The sequence below is a fragment of the Sipha flava genome, unplaced genomic scaffold (genome assembly GCF_003268045.1).
Source record: "Sipha flava isolate LNK unplaced genomic scaffold, YSA_version1 36_pilon_pilon, whole genome shotgun sequence".
In the NCBI taxonomy this organism is placed as follows: domain Eukaryota; kingdom Metazoa; phylum Arthropoda; class Insecta; order Hemiptera; family Aphididae; genus Sipha; species Sipha flava.
In genome coordinates this window covers 1,544,732-1,564,111 of record NW_020273076.1, presented here as the reverse complement: position 1 = coordinate 1,564,111, position 19,380 = coordinate 1,544,732, and the positions used below count along the sequence as shown (strand labels likewise).

The following is a 19,380-nucleotide window of genomic DNA, read 5'->3' as shown; positions in this document are numbered from 1 at the left end:
TAAATGTCAAAGGCACGCAAAAAAAAAAAAAATAATAATGAAAATAATTGCCGTTAAAAAGAAGATAAAATATAAAGAAATTATCATGGCTTACATGTACGAGTAGATACCATAAGATGTTTTGGTATTTAAACATTTTGAAAAACGGTACAAAATATTCGCAAATGACGTCATGGGATATTATTATAGTCTTCGATTACTAATTTACCACCACTCGTATGTTAAACCTCAGGCTATACTGGTCACTTGCCCCGTTTTAATATTTCCGTTTTGGTTTTTTTTTTTTTTTTGCTTCACTCACTATAACATTTCATGAGAGGGAGCGGGTGATTGTCATTATATCTCAAATTAGACGGTACATATGTGACTCATGCTTGCGTACGTGTATTTGTAATTTTGTGGTTCGCATACTCGGCAAGAGCAGAAAAATGAAAATATAATCGTAATATTATTACTGTTCCGATTACTGTGGATCGTTTTAGAGAAAGAGAGAGAGAAAGAAAAAGAAAATGTCGACATGTTTTTGACGCGTTGTCACTTGTTAGACTTTCGTTCGTATTTAAAACTCCAAAATATTGTAATCGATTGTTCTTTAGTCAACATTCGGGTCAAGACCACCGTCGTGGCATGGTTAGACTAGGTTAGGTGGGTCACGGGGAAACGACTGTGAGCTTTGAGGCACCGTGCAACGGTCGCGACAAGCATGCATTTTTCATATTAACACGTGACAAACTGCCCCGGGTCTTAGTCGTTATTATATCATATACTATTTATACACAAACCAGCCGTCGGCCCTTTTATTAATCAATCTGATAAATACGTCTTGCTCATATACGCACGTACGTACAGCTTAAGGTTGTACCACTTGTATCGAATACATTATCTAAGCGTTATCTGAGAATTTATTCCTTCCACACAGAAAGTGAATATTGAGAAGAACAAAAACGTAAAAATGACATTATTGGCGAGACGTCTATATTTTAAATTAGCTACTTAAACGAGAACTACGCAACAGATGAAAATATGATACAGTTGTTGGCTTAGAAAAAGTATGTTTTTCCCTTACGTTTCTGATAACTTTATCACTATTGAACGGATAAAACATATACAAAGAGAAAACGTATATATTTATTAAAAGAAGTTTTTCGGAGTTTTGGAAGGAAATCATCATAATATACTAAAGTATTAGTGATTTGCTAATTAATCTATTTGTATTTTAATTAATAGTTTAAACGCATTCAATAATTAATGAATCTCAAGTGATCTATTCATTTAATAATATTTTATTGTATATTTCATTCATTCTATTTATGTTTTATTGTAATTGATACACGATTTTCATCTTTAAAAATACAGTTAAAAATGATTGGAAATTTAGTAAAAGTTATGGTAAATTTACTACAGTGCAAACAAAAGCTGGATACTATGAAAAACGAATACTTAGCGAATTATTGAGCTGTATAAAATGATAAAACGTAGATAAACATACTTACATATATGTAGTTGTCTGGGTTTGCTCAGTGTTGAAGAACTATTGAATTATTGATTAATTTTAAATAAGTATATTATCGTATTTCGTAAATCATTCTGTGTGGGATTAGTGTCTCTTCATGGTTATTCCGGTTATGTAAGAACAAAACTGTTTGCTTTCATTTCTCAGTAATTAGCTACAGTTGCTATTTGTCATATAATAACTATAAAATTGTAATAAAATAAAGTTCTTTTTTTTTATACATATATATTTATTAAAAATCGTGCGATTTTTCACCTTATATAAAAATTATTTGCTAAAAATATAATATAACTAATGACTAAAATTTGCAAACCAAGAAACTCTTATTCGAGAAAGAAAATTTTTTTTTTTTGTTTTTGTGAATAATTTATTTAAGTATTTATGTTTGATTTTAAAGATATCATCAATGAAACTAATTTGTCGGTTTATGGTTTTTTATAGCTTCATCCATTTTATGATGGAAAAATTTCTTATTTACATAATATACTCATAAAAATAATGAAACTTAATTTAAATAATTTCTCATTATTTTTTAAAAGAGCTGAAAACAATCTCTTAAAAAACAATTATATTTTCAGTAATTCACTGTTAAGCTCAAAAATGTATTTGTTATAGTTATTTTACTAACTATAATTATAAATGTAATTTATAACTTAAAATTATCCTATATCTATAACAATTTATTAAATAAATCTTATAACAATTTTAAAAATGCAATGTACGTTATTTAGGTACTTGCTGCAATATCCAACTAACGTCTATATATTCTTGAAAACTGAGATCTTATGCTTTAGCGCACTTGACATTTATTCAATTAAAAACCATATATAATAAAAAATCTTCTAAGTTATTTGTGAAATATTTTTATCTAAGAAATATACTTACTATCCAATAATATCCTATCTTGTTGTATAAAGGTGAATAAAATATAAAATAAAAAGTTCAAAGAACATTCGAGGTAGATATCTTAAGAATTTCAATCAAGTAAGATATGTCTAATTTATGTTATTTATTTAATGAAAGTAAAAATTTAAATAAAAATCAATCCGCCAACAAATTAACTCAAAATTCATATATGTATTACATTATGTAATATTTATAACAAACTTAGAAAAATAAGAAAAAAAGTATAAATTACTGATTCGACGAATTTTTGTATAGTACATAACTAAAGCTCGGATGTTAATGACCCAAATTGTATTAAAATATGCATTTATAAATTTCAAAATATGCAAATATATGCCTTCAAATATATCAAATATACCTATTTTTCAACAAAAATATGCAAAAAAATAAACACAAAAAAGGGGTTATTATTAATTCAAAATAAATTATAAAAAAAAAATGCATGATAGAAATAAATTACTATAAATATAAATATATATTCGGATTCGCTATCCACGCAGGTTTGCTGGAACGTAACCTTCGCGGATAACGAGGGATTACTGTACTGTTATACTTACCTATACCTATAATATTAATCTATTAACGATAGGCGATAAGATAATATTCGTCTACAGGCGATTCCGACATTCGTGAGTTTTTAACCGTATAAAGTGTTATGTTTATATTATATTTAAAATATTTTAAATATGCCATTAAGTCGATAAATTATCAATATATGCATTTATATGCTCAAAAATATCAAATATGCAAAAATATGCAAAAAAAGTTTGCATATTTGTATTATAGATTTCATGAATCAAATTACTATCTCACTCTGGTGTAATTCTGGTTGCTTGAAAAAAATAAGTTGAGTTATAAACATCCGAGCTATATACATAACATTTGTTTTGATAAATGTAATCCTAACATGCAATGAAATCATATAAGAAAAATAATTTCTATGGAATTGATTGAAAATATTATACCTTTTAAATTTGAAGCGCTATAAAGTGATCTTTAAAGTATAAATTTACTTTTTAAAAATGTATTAAAATAAACTTTTTTAATATAAAAATAGTCATTATATCATTGAAGTATCAAAGTTAATCATTCAAAATGATAAATTCAAATTTTTTGTTTGTTTATTCATTATTTTCCTGTGAAACTTTCTATGTATTTCTGAATTTTGTTATTCTCTCGATGAAATTTTCATTATTATTTTGATTTCTTAAAAACCTGAAAAAGTATGTATGAAAAATTATAAAAAAAAAAAAAAAAAAATGTATATTTAATTAACCTAACATTTGTAATGTGCGTTAATATTATTTCTTTGGTACCAAATTTACTTGTCTAGTATTATTTTTAGCGATATTCAAGCGATTCAAATATTCGATTTTTACTACTAAGACGATTTTAAAGAACAAAAAAAAAAAAAAAATCATAATTATATTAAAATAAAAAAAATACTTCATTAGACCAATTATATATAGATTCATATCATTCAATAAACAAAACTTCTCCCAGAGTTAAAAATATGTATAAAATAAATATTAAAAATTAATGAAGTCTTACGATTTGGATATAATAATATATGTTCATAATATTTCATAATAAAAATGAAGAGTTTTCTTTTTTTTTTTATGAATTAAGTACATTCATTCATATTAAATACATTCAAATATTTTATTAGTTTTATCAATATTTAGTGAGTTATCTCATGAACTACCTCTTTGTCATCACCTCTATTAATCTCTGTGACAATCATATTATTATTATCATACATACAATAGTATTCATAATTTTTTATTCAAAGTATAAAATGTATATAATTAAATAGATATTAAACAATTATAATATATAATATATATTTTGTTACATATTTTTAGTGTTCAGCTAATCTTTATATTTTTCATTAATATTGTAACTTAATAAAACTTTTTTTGAATTTTTTAAAACCCAACGAAGATATTTCGACTGACATTATTTTGTAAATCACATAAGTATTGTAGAAATTAAGTTAAAAGAAAAACAGTGGGGTGAAAATCGTATTATTTTACTGAAGAAATACAAATCCGAGTCCTCGCTTTTCATTTGAATAACAAAGCCACAGCTCAAGAGATTTGCGAGGGCGACCAGATGAGTAGTAAAAAATAAAAAAAATCCATTTACGTTCATTATTTCATTTTTTTTTCTTTTTGGTATCGGCACATACAACTGTCAGCAAATTTTCCTTTGTAGAAGCATCCGATAATATCTTATGTGGCATGTTCTGTTTTAATATGTCAAGAGCACACTGTAGTTTTTATTTTATTTTTGAACAAAAGGTTCAAATAACTAAATAATTTCCATGGATTAGTGAATAATTTTTTTTTTTTTTTTTTATATTTGTTCTTTTGATCAGTAGTTTTCATATGTAGAGTTATGCAATTTAAAAGCTAATAACAAAATCAATGTCATCTTAAAACTTCACCATAATAATGTTAAATAACATGTTGCATATCCATATAATTATAGATATTGTATCATTCAAAATATAATCCATTAATATTTTATTTTATTAAATCCATCGTAGGATTAATCTCAGAAAAGATATATTTTATCGAATTCTAAAAGTTATTAATTAAATGCATACAGATAAAAACAAATATGGTTATTTTTGTACTGTGGATTTAATATATTTTAATAACATGTAGTAATTAAGTTTTAATTTACACAACTTGATAATTTTTATTTAACATGCTAATGGTATTAACAAATAATGAACTAATATTAATATGATGGTGCTTCATACTGCTTATTGTTAGGTGCACCGTATGTTGATTCTTGTTTGTTGTATGCTGGTGCATTGTAAGCAGCCGGTGCGTTGTAAGCAGCTGGTGCGTTGTAAGCAGCTGGTGCGTTGTAAGCAGCTGGTGCGTTGTAAACAGCCGGTGCATTGTAAGCAGCCGGTGCGTTGTAAGCAGCCGGAGCATTGTAAGGAGCTGGAGTGTTGTAAGCAGCTGGCGTAGATTTATAGACTTGGTTGTCTTTGTTATAGGCTGGTGCAGCTTTGTTGTAACCACTACCTTCTTCTTTTTTCACATCGGCGTTGAAACCGTTTTCATCAGCTGTATACTCAACTGTCCTGCGGGAACCATCAGGCTCCAACAGCGTGTAGTATCCTTTTACGTGATAACCGTCACTTTCCTCCTTTTGGCTTTTGATGTCGTATGTCTTTTCATCGTTTACACTGTACTCAAAACTGTAGGGGGCTGGAGCATAAGACTCTTCAGTGTGAGCATTTTGGCTTGGGTAAGACGATTGACTTCCTGATTGGGATGGGTAAGCTGATGCAGATGATTGTTTGTTGTATGAAGCAGCAGGAGACGAATAATATTGCGGCTTAGCATCATACGCGGAAGCTGAATTTTGGGATGCTGGGTATTTGGGTTGTTCGTAAGAAGAAGCTGAGGCCGCCGAGTAAAATTGAGGTTTTCCATAAGCCGGAGCAGTGTAAGAAGGAGCTGAGTAAGATGAGGTAGGATAAGAAGGAGCAGAGTATGATTGTGATTTTCCATAAGCTGGGGTTGGTGCAGAGTATGAAAGAGAAGAGGATGATGGAGCAGAGTAAGATTGTGGTTTTTCATATGCTGATGATGGTGCAGAGTATGATGGTGCTGAATATGATGGTGCTAAATATGATGGTGCAGAGTATGATGGTGTAGAGTACGATTGTGGTTTACCATAAGCTGGAGCAGAGTATGATGAAGAAGAGTAAGATTGTGGTTTACCATAAGCTGGGGCAGAGTATGATGGAGAAGAGTAAGATTGTGGTTTACCATAAGCTGGGGTAGAGTATGATGGAGCAGAGTAAGATGGGGAAGAGTAAGATTGTGGTTTACCATAAGCCGGGGCAGAGTATGATTGAGGATTTCCAGCGTAAGAAGGAGCTGAGTATTGAGCTTCTGGGTATTTAGGTTGCTCGTATGATGATGACTGAGACGGGTATGCTGGTGAACTATATCCTTTCTGTTCATATCCCGACGCCTGTGGTGATGAACATTCTAACCCAGCAATGATGTTTGATTGAATGGCCAAAACAGCGATGATTAAGGCCTAAATAATTTGAAAAAAATTATTAACTTATTATTGTAATACATTATTTAAATCATACATAAGTTACAATACACACATGCGTATTATGTAAATATTCTAGGTATCAAGTGAAAATATATAACTAAATATGAATTTTTTTTTTTTTTTCAAATCAATGCTTCAAATCGTGATCTATAGTCACTATACTGATTTAACTATGGATAAATAAAAATATATTTAAGTATAATTATTAATTATTATTTTATTGATCAATATTAATTTTTAATTTATTAAAGACTTAGATTTACTAATATATTTAATCCTCCTTAATTCGTTTAGCTAACAGTGTTTAAATTTTATAAATTTAATAACAATTTAATCGCCAGGTAATATATTTAAATATATATATATATATATATATATATATATATATATATATATATATATGTATTTTCTGATATTTCTATAGAATACAAGATTATGTAATATTATAAATATTAAATAACATCGGTCCGGTGGTAATTTATCAATTACATATCTAGTAGAATTCCAAGAAAAAACAAAAACGTATCATTGATATAATTATTAAAAAACGATATAAAAAAAGTTTACAGTAGATACAAGAAAAACACATGGTTAGAAAAGCAATCATTTTGACTATGTTAAATATTATTACGTAACCAAAATATCCAAGAAATTCAGAAATTTAAATCTTATGAAACTTAATTACATATGTCAAATTATTTTGCTCGGTATGTAAGTTGTAAAACATAAACTGATTTCATTTATTTGTGAATCAAATCTTATTATTGAAAATATCATGAAATCCCCGAGTTATTATTATACATACAAATATACATAAATATTTCAGTATCAACGTGTATGAAAATTAATAATGAATGCCCAGTGGATCGTATTTTTTAATTGTACTATCTAAAAATCAAATTTAAAACATCAAAAGTTTATATTTTAATAAGCAAGATAACGAGTATCTACGTAAAATTGTGTGCCTTCGAGTTTTTAATTCAAAATTTTAAGTATATAAAAATAATATGTTCACGATTTTTTTGATTTTTAAGTGCAAACTTGATTGATTTAAATGCAACGCTGCAACATTAGACGACACCTCATTAAGAAAAAACGTGATGATGAAAACGAAAGCGAATAGTACTACACCGTCACACTTTGACAGATGTGTATCACTGGTACATATATAAACCGGTTTCATTTTCGACTTATACGTTCAGAATGAAGATAATAAAAAAAAGTTGACCACCAATGTGTAAGATGTAAGATGTCTACATATTTAGTCGATCGGCTACACTATTATTATACAACATTGAGAATTTACAAACATCAATGATAATTAAAAACGACCGTACGCGAGCGAACCATGTGTGTACGTGTTGTTTTTTATTTTTTAAATGCACTTTATATATACACGTCGACCCTTTTTAATCAATACGTTTCGTGCACGTCCGATCGATTATCATTTGCATTCAAATAAAATCCCACGAATTCGGTCATGTTCGCACAGCTGAGAACGCAAAAGTTTAGTTTTGGTTTCCTATCGCCGCGCGCTAAATTATTTCTTGTGTTTGAGAAAAAATTACTTAAGTCCAAACACGAACCGGTTTAATACCACACATTCTTAGTGGCCTGATGCAATATTTATGGATTATTATTTGAAACGTGAACTCAAACTAAAAAAAATTGCTTTTATTGGTGTTATCTGCGTATATGTACGTATAATGCATTTCAACAATGTATGAGTGTTTGGGAATACTTAAAAAATGTCTTTACGATTTTTCAGATAAAAATAACGCACTTTATAGACACGTGTTATCGTATTGTTATATGTATGCGTGGTATCAACGTTACAATCTGGTTTTTAAAAAATCACTGTTGCGAAGTAGTTTGATTTTGATTTTAAAATGTTATAAATCAAACGATAACACACATATGTGCTGCTACTGTGAAAGTAGAATTAAAACCTGAAATCGATAATAATTATCGTTTTGGCCTTGTTACAGATTATTTTGTTTGTGACAAATATTGTCCTCTAACTGAAGGGTTTATCGTTCGGTCACGTATATTAAATGCACATAATATATTATGTGAATTTTAAATATTGCATTGTTAAAAAAAAAAATATATATATATATAGAGCGTGCCCTTAACATAATTATTTTAGCTTTTAAGAACAAATTATATATATTTATTATTTTTTTTAATGGAATTTGAAAAGAATTGCTGAATAAAACCACTGATCTTGGCACCGTTATTTTACCTACATTAGTATTCTATATTTTCATTGTACTTATATCATATAAGAATTATGATTTTAAGATTGTTGCTCAATTCTAATAAACGCAATAAAATTAAACGTTCATCTGATTATTATATGCAATATATTGCAATATATTGTTGTGTATATATATATTGAAGGTACAAATAGTTTGATTGTTAAATAATTTATATGCATGTAAAGAGAAACAAATAATTTTGGTAAATCTATACCAGAGTTCATCAATAGCAATGTGCTACAAAAAAAAAAAAAATATATATATATATATATATATAATTGGTATTATAATATATCCAACAAACATTAATATACAGTTTTTCGATCGCTAAATTTTATCAACATTTCAAGGAAGGTGAAAAATAATGGTCACTTAAAAAAAAATTAATTTCATTAAAAACTATTATTATTCGAATTCGGTATTATTTGTCATTGAGTTTCAAGTTAAATATAATAATAAAACGTAATCCTTTTCCGAGGTGACTGAAACAAGGCGAGTGCTCAACACACCATTATTATGGTTGATGTACTTTACTCGGAATCCTATTGTGATGTATGTTACGTTTATTGGTCCGTAAAGAAGCGGGCACGTCAACGAATATAATTTAAGTTGATATTACAATAATTATAAAATACAAATGATTTTCAGCCGAATAATATCTAAACATAAAAATATTATTGTGTGAGCATGGCTATAGGTGAACCTATTACATGGTCGGTGTTGAAAAATGAATTTTGCTATTGCTGTTACAGAAGAAAAGAAAAAACGAAAAAAAATTAAAATAGTGAAATTGAGACAAGTCACGATGCGCATTAATAACTATATGAACGTGCTCTGCAAATACGTTTGGTAAAATTAGAACTATTTGCTCGTTTGGTTACGATTTAAATTTCTACTGAATCTATGAACTCAAGACACGCTTACGATATGTATTAAGACCGTGCGTACACTAACATAATATATTATATTTGTTTCGAAAAGATCATTTTAGACGTTCCGTAAAGGATTTAAAATAATAACGAAAATAATCATAACCACTTACTTTGGTCGCCATCGTCTTAGTGTGCGGAGAGCAAGAATATGATTGGAATCGCAATAAATCGAAGTTTGATGATCACTGATCGAACTGATAGATTATAATAATTTTATTAACGATCGATCCGAAATTTATATACTAGAAAAAACACACTGGTCAGCCCTACTCAGAACACCCTTAGGATGGGCGCGTAATGTATAATTACGTTCGTGTGCGATCAACAACATCGTTTTCGAAGAATCGTATCAATCAAAGAGCGTTGTCGATACGCGTAACTGTCGCCGCGGGCCAGGAATTGGCCATACGATTCATCCCCGCGGGCGATAGAGCACAGTATAAAATCACAATAATAACAGTAATAAAAAAATAAAAAAAATTAGAGAATAATAATCAAAACAGAACCGCCAGTCAAATCCGCCATAAGAAATCGACGGGCAAGACCGCTTTCGCCCCGTTAAGGATACCGCTGCACCGGTTTGCTTAGGCGCCGGTTGATTAAAATGATATAACGCGTGTTCGCGGAAAAACGTGATGCCACCAATGTAATATATAACAAACGTTTCCGACAGGATGGACGTGGTTTTATCATAGTTATGAGCGCCTGTGACGAACGACGCGGTCGTTTGTGACCGGGTCGGAATTATTTTTCGTTCGTTTATCGGCGGACGCGCAGGACGTGTGCTGACGCGCCACCGTAACAGTGTGCAACGTCAGTATTTTTCTATTTTTCTCGTTCGATTTACCGTCCATTCGCGTGTACGGATAGACGATAATAAATCTGAAGACCCGGTCGAGATCTGCGACAATGTATTACCCACTCGTACGCGATATTTTATTGTATTGCGACCGGTTAGATTAGTGTTAGGTTAGGTGGACTGCGGGACGAATCGTCGCAGGTGTGCGGAACATTATGGTTATTATGGGTGCATGTAAACTTCGCCGCAAGTACCTTTTTTTACTGTAAATTCCGCCAGAAAAAAAAAACAGGTAAAATTTAGTTCATGTTAACTCCGCCAGTGAAGAAATCAAGTAGTAGTATAAAATTAATATGATATACCTCTTATTAAAAATAAAAAATATAATATAATATAATATCATATCGTTCACGTTAAATATTAAAATCATAGAAAAAAACATTATAATAAATAATCGTTAAACCTAATAATCCAAAAATATATAGTTATGTCAAGTATGTAAACTAAAATGATGTGATACAATTTGTAAATATTCTATGTCTTGTATTACTCCATTAGTGTAACAATTTATAGCATTCTGTAAAACTGAAATATTTTTTTTTTATTTCAAATTTTTTACCTTATTTACTTGAGATATGCTTTTAGTTTTATATGACTATGGATTAGAAATTCGGTAAAAACTTTACTAAAAATATGAACATTCGGTTGACTTTTATAAAATTAATTTCTTAAATGATTATGAAAGAATTCACAGGCAAAACACAAAAAAAACTGGTGGAGTTTACATTAGACCTTTTATTACTTTTTTATTTTAACCGATATTCTGGCTGAGTTTACAATCGCCCGGTTATTATAGTTTAAAACGCGCTCGAACACAAATCCGCGACGCACCGCTGGCGACCGAAGTTGACTCTCAGGAAAACAATAGTTGAAACGTTTTACACCTGTTCCTTGTACGGCGGGACATGTTTTCGGGAAAGCTCTGCCGATCACATCATACATAACCATTTAATATAGATTGACGTCGAAAAAAAGCCATGTTGTTATAGTGCGTACGGTTGCGAAACTCTGCGTCACTAGGGAATTATCAACGTTGCGTGTAGTGTTAATACGCAAAAAATTAATTATACACGTTTATCGATATAATTTCGTCGATGGATAAAAATAGGCGTTTTTCTTTATAATGGTCGTGTTTACACTCCGAGTGCTTTTAATACTTTCGACGATGTTATGCAACGCTACGCCGACACATGGTTAAATGTCGAAACTAATTTATCATAATAGATACCCAACTATACGCAGTGTTATATTTTTGATTTGAGAACAAACTCTCCGACAAAATCTAAATACCGTGACGGTAACGTATCAGTGTAATAAATATTTGTTTACAAGTAACGGATCTTTGAGCCTATTATTATATCAAATATTCAATTTAACGAAGAAACTATGATAATATCCGTACGAGTAACAGTATTTATTATTAAGAAAAAAAAAATGAACGATATTTTCATTGTTCTCATTCAATTATGATAATCGATAAACTGAATGAAATATTATATTAATAGTATGATTCGAGGAAACAATTAGAATTCATTGTTCCGATACCTCTTAAGTTGTGACTAATTCCTAATGGTAAAAAGTAAAACTCGATTTCAACTTGTATTTTAAAGTATCAATTTGTTGTAAAAATAATTATATGTTAATAAATTAATTAAATATAATAGATTATATGTTGTATTTATATTTGGAATAATATATAGTTAAATGGTGGTTCCCTGTTTATCAAGGAAAACGTGAATTCAGTAGGTGAATAAAAAATCTACATTTATAATTTATCCGTATAATTTTCCTTTAAGTACCTATATATTATTATTTTCGATCAAATTCTTGATGATCATACAATAACGTACTAATGGTCTACACTCCACGGTTACATATTCAAAATATTGTTATTATATTGCTTCTGATTAAAATATAGTATATTCATATTTCAAGGATTCAATTTTAAGACAATTGACAAGATTTGACCTTGCTCTATATTAGTACTTTTTTTTCAACACATAGTTGGTATATTCGATACCGGTTGTATTATAATTATTTCAAATTCCAGTTTAAGCGGAAAATTGTGGTCAGTCTTTAATAGGTACATGTTAGGATAAAATGCGATTTTTATTTAATTAAAACAGTTTGAAATGTTATACTTTCAAAACGGTCTGATACAGTTCTAACAGTTACTTCACATTACAGTCAGTCATGTTTTTTTTATCCATAGAATAATGATTTTTTTTATTCCTATCTATTACATTAAATCGTTTGCAAACAATTACATTTGCAGAAATTCTTCCACAATAAAGTATAAATAATAATACGTAAGTGTCATAATTCTTCACGCGTATACCGGTGCATGTTCAACTTTCCAACGTTCAAAACATCAGTTGCACTTAAACTCTAGCGTAGACGATCATAATAAGTGTAGTTTAAATTCAAGAAAATTTTCCGTTTTAACGACATAATAAAAAATAATCAGTATATATTATCAATAATTATTATAATTTTCGAACATAAATTATAATTATTATTATGAAAATACCTACATCATAAAGTTATAAACCTACACCTACATGCTGTTTACAAGACGCTTTACGGATAAAAGACTTTGAATGGAAAATTTATGAACTGAGAGAAAGAATAATAAGTAGAATATATGATGTATGTAAATAACAGGTATAATATAATATTTACGATAGTAATATTATAATTTATGAGCGGGTAAAAGTATAATAATTAGAGAGAATTGAATCTTTATTAACACGCCGTGGGGTATTAAGCCGTTTTTACTCAAATCATAACAAATATCTTCCTATCCAACTGGATATTATACGGGTACTTTCCAAGTTTAGTTGTTTCGAAATAAATTTGGACGACAAGTATGGTTGAAAAAATAATTGAACATAATTGTCCTGTACATACATACACGCACACACACACACACACACACACACACACACACACACACACACACACATACACACGTCCTTCGTATTAATACGAATATAAATATTTATGTTTTACACGGTTATACATTTGATTTGATAGTATTAGAAGTAGGTCGTGCTTATAATTTCAATAAACGTACATAGTAAATTAGTCCAAATCATACACATTTACCGTGAGGTCGATAAACCAACGATTATGTGTTATCGAAATAAATAATAACGGTTTTTCAAGTGCCATTAATATTACATTTAGTTTTGCGTAATTATTGTAAACACACGTGTATATTATGCTCTCGTTGCGCGAGCCACGATGCCGATTAACGTGGACTGAATAAATTAAAATGCGATTCCGTATGCGCTGTAACGCGTCGTGGGGGCATTTGCTACCTGTATTCCTATCGTACGATTTCATAAACACGATGCATAATCGGCAGTGCACAATTTTATTTTTCAACACCTTCCTTTAAACGTTATGAAACGGCGTCATTGCGGCCAACGCTATATGCTATTATTGTTACCGTTATTATTATAAATAATGATTGGACGCCTTACGGATTTGGATGAATTTACGCTGTATGCTACGCCTCTACGATCATATTATACGCTGTTTTTGACGGTACATTATAATATCATTACTATCATTATTAATATCCGACCATGACCTTGCCGTCTAAATAGACCCGTAATAATGGTACATTTTTGCACGTAAAGCGAAAACAATAATAATATGTGACCCGTAGCCGTAGCCTACGTGTATGACATGTAATGGAGGATAGGAGTGGATAATACAAGTACACTCGATCCCTGTTGATTGACTGTTTGATTTTATTTCGTGCAGATACCCGTAAATATTAAAATATACGAGACGTAGTAAGAAACACGGCTTGACATTTTTCCGTCACGCGAAAGAACGTTGAATCAAATGATTCAAACGGTATTAAATATAGTTGTTTTTGTGGGTTATTGTTAGTTATGGTCCATTTTTACCGTTATATGTAAAGTCGGTCGGAAAAAAAACTTTAAAGAAACACGAACTTAATCGCCATCATCGCCTAACGTGAGATTGACGACGGAAAATCGATCGAAACAAAAATATATCAAGCCTGAAAAAATGTATGGATACAAGTTCAAAAAAAAAAAAAAAAAGAGCAAGATAAAATAAATAATCAAAATTAATTAAAAAGTATCAAAATTAAAATATTATCAGCATGGCCAATAAAATTGAATTTATTTGAAATCGTATTGGCTTATCCTTTGCATTATAATTCAGTCGGTCGTTTATTTTGTTGATTTTTTCCGTGTCCCTTATAACCTTATGACATAGGTTCCCAAAGTGTGCGCCTCGATGTATGTATAAGGGTGCCGCGCCGTCATGAAATACTATTGAGTCTAACATTTTTCTTATGATTAGTCATGCTATGACTTAGATAAGGGTGCCCTGAAAAAACCTTGGATCAAAAAGGGCGCCTTGAGTCGAAAAAGTTTGGGAAGCTCTGCTTTATGACTTATGTTAAACACAACGCATCGGGTAGAACACGATTGCATACGTTTGTAAATGAATAACAAAAAAGTGGGTAAGAAAAATAAATAAGCACAATTGCATATGAAATTGTATGCAACGCTGTCATTTTTGTAATAATAGTGAGAATATTTAGATATAAACAAAAAAAATCAAAAATCAAAAAAATCAAAAAAAAAAAAACAAACAATACACGATAAACATATACTAAAAGTTCTAATAAACATAGACATAAAAAATAAATATAACAGTTCTATAATAGTTAGTAAAAATAATTATTAATAATAAATAAAATAAAAGTAATTAATAAATAAATAAAATCAATAGTTTTTATTTGAATGAAATTATAGTTAATAAATTATTTTAAAATGCTTAAATTTTGATTCCTTGACATCTATGATCTACTACTTTTACTGAAACTCGGAAAATACTCGGTATAATATAACGGAAATAACGAAATTTCGTTATATCTGATATACTTGATATATTTAACAATAAACATAGGTAACAAAAGCAATAAAACACAAACTATTGGTTAACTGTTTTTAGTTCTCGTGTAGGCATGTGGTGTACACCAATACCGGTGTGAAAATTGACATCAACGTTTAAAACTTCGTACTCATTGTTGTAGTTAAAAATCAGGTAAAATCGTACGGAATCGTGTAGCTGAAAAAGGTATCGACGATAACGAATGTACGCAATCGTGTTTTACCCTGCGCATCGTGTACTTGTACCGTAGATATCGACTGCAAACAAATGAACTCTTTTCGAAGGAACATTACTATTGCGACGGTCACCGGAAGAACCCGTCAGCTATATAATATATTAAATATTACACGTGCACGTGCAACGTCCGAAATCTGTAAGGATAGGTTTCGCGGCGCGACCGCGATGACGTAGGTCATCATAACGATGTGGGGTCGAGATCCGGTGTTGTGCAAAGACATTCTCGAGTGGTGTTCGCAACGCGCATGCCTACTCATATGGGAGTTGAGAAATCGTCGAGATCGTTTCGGGTACACTCACGGCTATATATACTGCACGTCCGAGCGTGTATTACGCGTACAATAGCGGTCATCCTTCTCAACGATAACGATGGTAATATAAGTTAGTTAGTCTAATCGTACATGGTCTCTTAGAAAAATGGGAAAATCCAAAACGATTCACACAGTAAAAAAAAAATAAATAAAATATGTTATACTTATATATATTTTTATTTTTATCGAAAACGTGCACGATACGTCATTTGTGGTCCAAACGTTAAATAAATCATGTCTGAACGTCCTGGTAAGCGATGGTGGTCACGGTGTGGTACGTATACATTTCTGAAACGGAAAATACGCACCTCGTCCAACATGAACGAAGTGCCAACAAAACTGTAGTCGTAAGTTATCTCTTCCATCCTTTCATCACTAAACTGCGTTATTATTTATTGAGTAGCACGATGGCTTAAGTCCCTGCACAACTAGGACTTTAGAAGTGTTGGACACAGCTGTATTTAATGTTTACAGTGTTAAATTTCAGAAATGTATGCGTACGTACATCGTCTTACGGGTATTAAATTTAAAACATAATATCTATAACTCTTGAATTCTAATTGAGGCTATAACGTAGATTTTGTTTTCAACGATGTTTATGATTATGTAAGTGTAAATTTATTACTTTTGTGAGAGTAATTTGAAATTTGAAAGATCCTCTATAGCATTGCGTTGGATAATTTCACGATCGATTATCGACGGACACAGGGACATGTGCGGACGAGACGGATAAGCCGATTTTCGAATCCGTCCAAAAGCCGCACGTGTATACTCCGGACCGTTTGTTTTATCTGTTCCGCGTGCACGCTCATACAAAATATATTTATTCGAGTGTAGTTGACGTAGCGTTATTTTTATGTTGGTACCCGTCGATTTTTATCGTGGTATCGTTGCACAGTTCCGTCTAATAAATTCTTTTAAATCCGCGTTAAATACGCCACATTTACGTAGATAAAGTTTACGCATACGATGGTAACACTAATGGCGAGAAAAAAAAAAGAAGCTCTAACAAATGTGTTAGAAATTATTAGATATTTCCGCGATGACGTTTCCGGCGAGAAACTTTTGGGCGCTTGTTAATCGCTTTGATCTGTGATTGTGAGTCACGATATTTTCCCTTCTTTGACTTCTGCAAATCTTTTCTGGGAACTTAATGTTTACCTTTAGTACTTTTTGATCTCCTGCCGGGATACGATGCCAAAATACCATTCTCGGTAGTGTATGTATATGTGTACATTTTTTATTTTTTCTTGCAATAGACGTTCATTTAAATGAAAACAAAAATCATTTCAGATGAACGTTGAATATCATTTTTTCAACCACAATTCTTGAAAATGTAATTGTTAATAGCACCTCAAGCATTCATGATTTAATAACCATTAATTAGTTTTCGTTTTAAAAAGTTCACAAAACAATAATTAACAGTTTATATATTTTTATTAAACGCATAAAACACAATTTTTAATTCGTTTTGTTAAAACAATATCCGAAAAACTTTTTTTCGACAATCAACTTAAAAGTTAATGCTATTGTATTTAATTTCATTTCCATAAAATACTTTTAAAGTATTAAAATCATTTGTAAATGTTATTTATGTATATTTATATTATACTGCAATAACATTTTATAATTTTGCGATTAACTTAAAACGTGTTGAAATTTAAAAAAAAAAATATACATATTTTATTTAATTATTATTAACTGAGAATTTGCTTCTAAATTGCAATAAAACCATAAATATAATGATTTACAAATAGATTTAAATATGTATATGAATCTTTAAATCTTTAAATTAATTTATATTTAAATTAAAAAGAGTAATCACGTAATAATACGATAAAAATATTAATTTTATAGTTTTAAAATGATTATGGAAACAAATCTTTTTAAGAAACTCGTAAACTTTTCGAGTTATTTTTGTATCAATTTGATATTATTTAAAATATATGTGCAATATTCTGAAATGTAGCAACAAAATAATATAAAATGAAGCTATGCGGCATTATCTTGCTAAGCGATTGCATATCGAATGATGCAACGTGGCTGAATAATTAATTTATTACTGTTTTAAGAATAAAGTCTAACAAGCAAGTCTATGACAAAAAGTTTTATAAAAAAAATTAAGAAAAAATTGTGTTCTTATTGTAATATTAAAACATTCGGTTTAATATAGTTTCATAAGAGATATTTTGTTGTTTTTTATTATGTTAATGGTATTGTATTTTTTAAAACTGACAATTTGTTTAGATTCCACAAAAGATATTTCATGCAAAAAAGTGTAGAATTATGCTATACATAAAAACTGGTGGTTTATGATACACTCGAGATTTAATAAAATATTATTAGCTTGCACGGTTTAATTTCAACAAGACCCACTTGCGATTAGAAGATCGGTCGGGTAGTTCCAACCTACAAAAACATCACAGAAGTTTATTCTTATACTTATTTCAAAGCAACTCATTCGGATACGATCAAATAATAATAACAAGTGGACCGCAAACTGTGTACGCTAAAACATATAATAATATTATTCAGAAAATAATAGTTTTCGCGATCGCCGAAAAGTCCAATACAAATCAAGATCGCGCTGTACTCGTCGACGAACACTTTATTTTATCAGCTTATACTCATGAAAAAAACACGTTTTTCCCTTCACCCTAAATGAAAAATATCTAATTTTATTTATGCAATTATTTAGCAGGAAATTAAAGTATTTAATTTGCATGAATTTTTTCGCTATTCACATGCTCTTGGATTAGACCTAATTTCAAAAATAGTTGTGGAGAGAAGGGGTTGAAGAAATGTTTCTACAACCATCCTATACCTATCGGAGGAACATAAAAACATCACAAGCCCAACAATTTAAAACATGATTAAGCACCTTCGTACATTTTATGTGCATAATTCAGTAAAATCCATGCATATTTATGCCGTTTTTTTTAAATTAAACGAAAAACCCATAGGTATCATGATTTTCGTATTAAATCCCATAGTAATTCTCTGTAAACATAAACACTAACATGTTCCACATATTTCATGAAATGCGTTTAAATCGAATCGGTTGTTTGACGATCACCATTTAATTAATTTGCTCATAAAAATAATCGTAAACGGAAAGCAGTCAGGTATACGAAAAATTATATCCGTAGCTCTACTGAAATAAATTGATATAGAAAAGTCCGTGAAATAATTACAGCACGAGTATTACGAATTTTGTGTAATATTTCATTACGTGAAAACATAATTATTCTAGTATTATACGTATTTCATAAAAAAATATTGAAAAGAAAATTATAATGATGACTGTTCGATGAAACGA

The 19,380-nt window shown here is 29.8% G+C and overlaps 1 protein-coding gene across 1 annotated transcript; it reads right to left on the bottom strand.

Annotated features, from left to right (window-relative positions):
• Window positions 1-5,101: 5,101 nt before the first annotated feature.
• Window positions 5,102-9,928, bottom strand: LOC112687939 (adhesive plaque matrix protein-like). The gene is made up of 2 exons (XM_025560934.1): window positions 9,821-9,928; window positions 5,102-6,493 (listed from the first exon to the last, which is right to left on the bottom strand). Exons 1-2 carry the CDS (start codon window positions 9,830-9,832, stop codon window positions 5,168-5,170), a joined length of 1,338 nt encoding a protein of 445 aa, XP_025416719.1. The 5' UTR covers window positions 9,833-9,928; the 3' UTR covers window positions 5,102-5,167.
• Window positions 9,929-19,380: the final 9,452 nt, after the last annotated feature.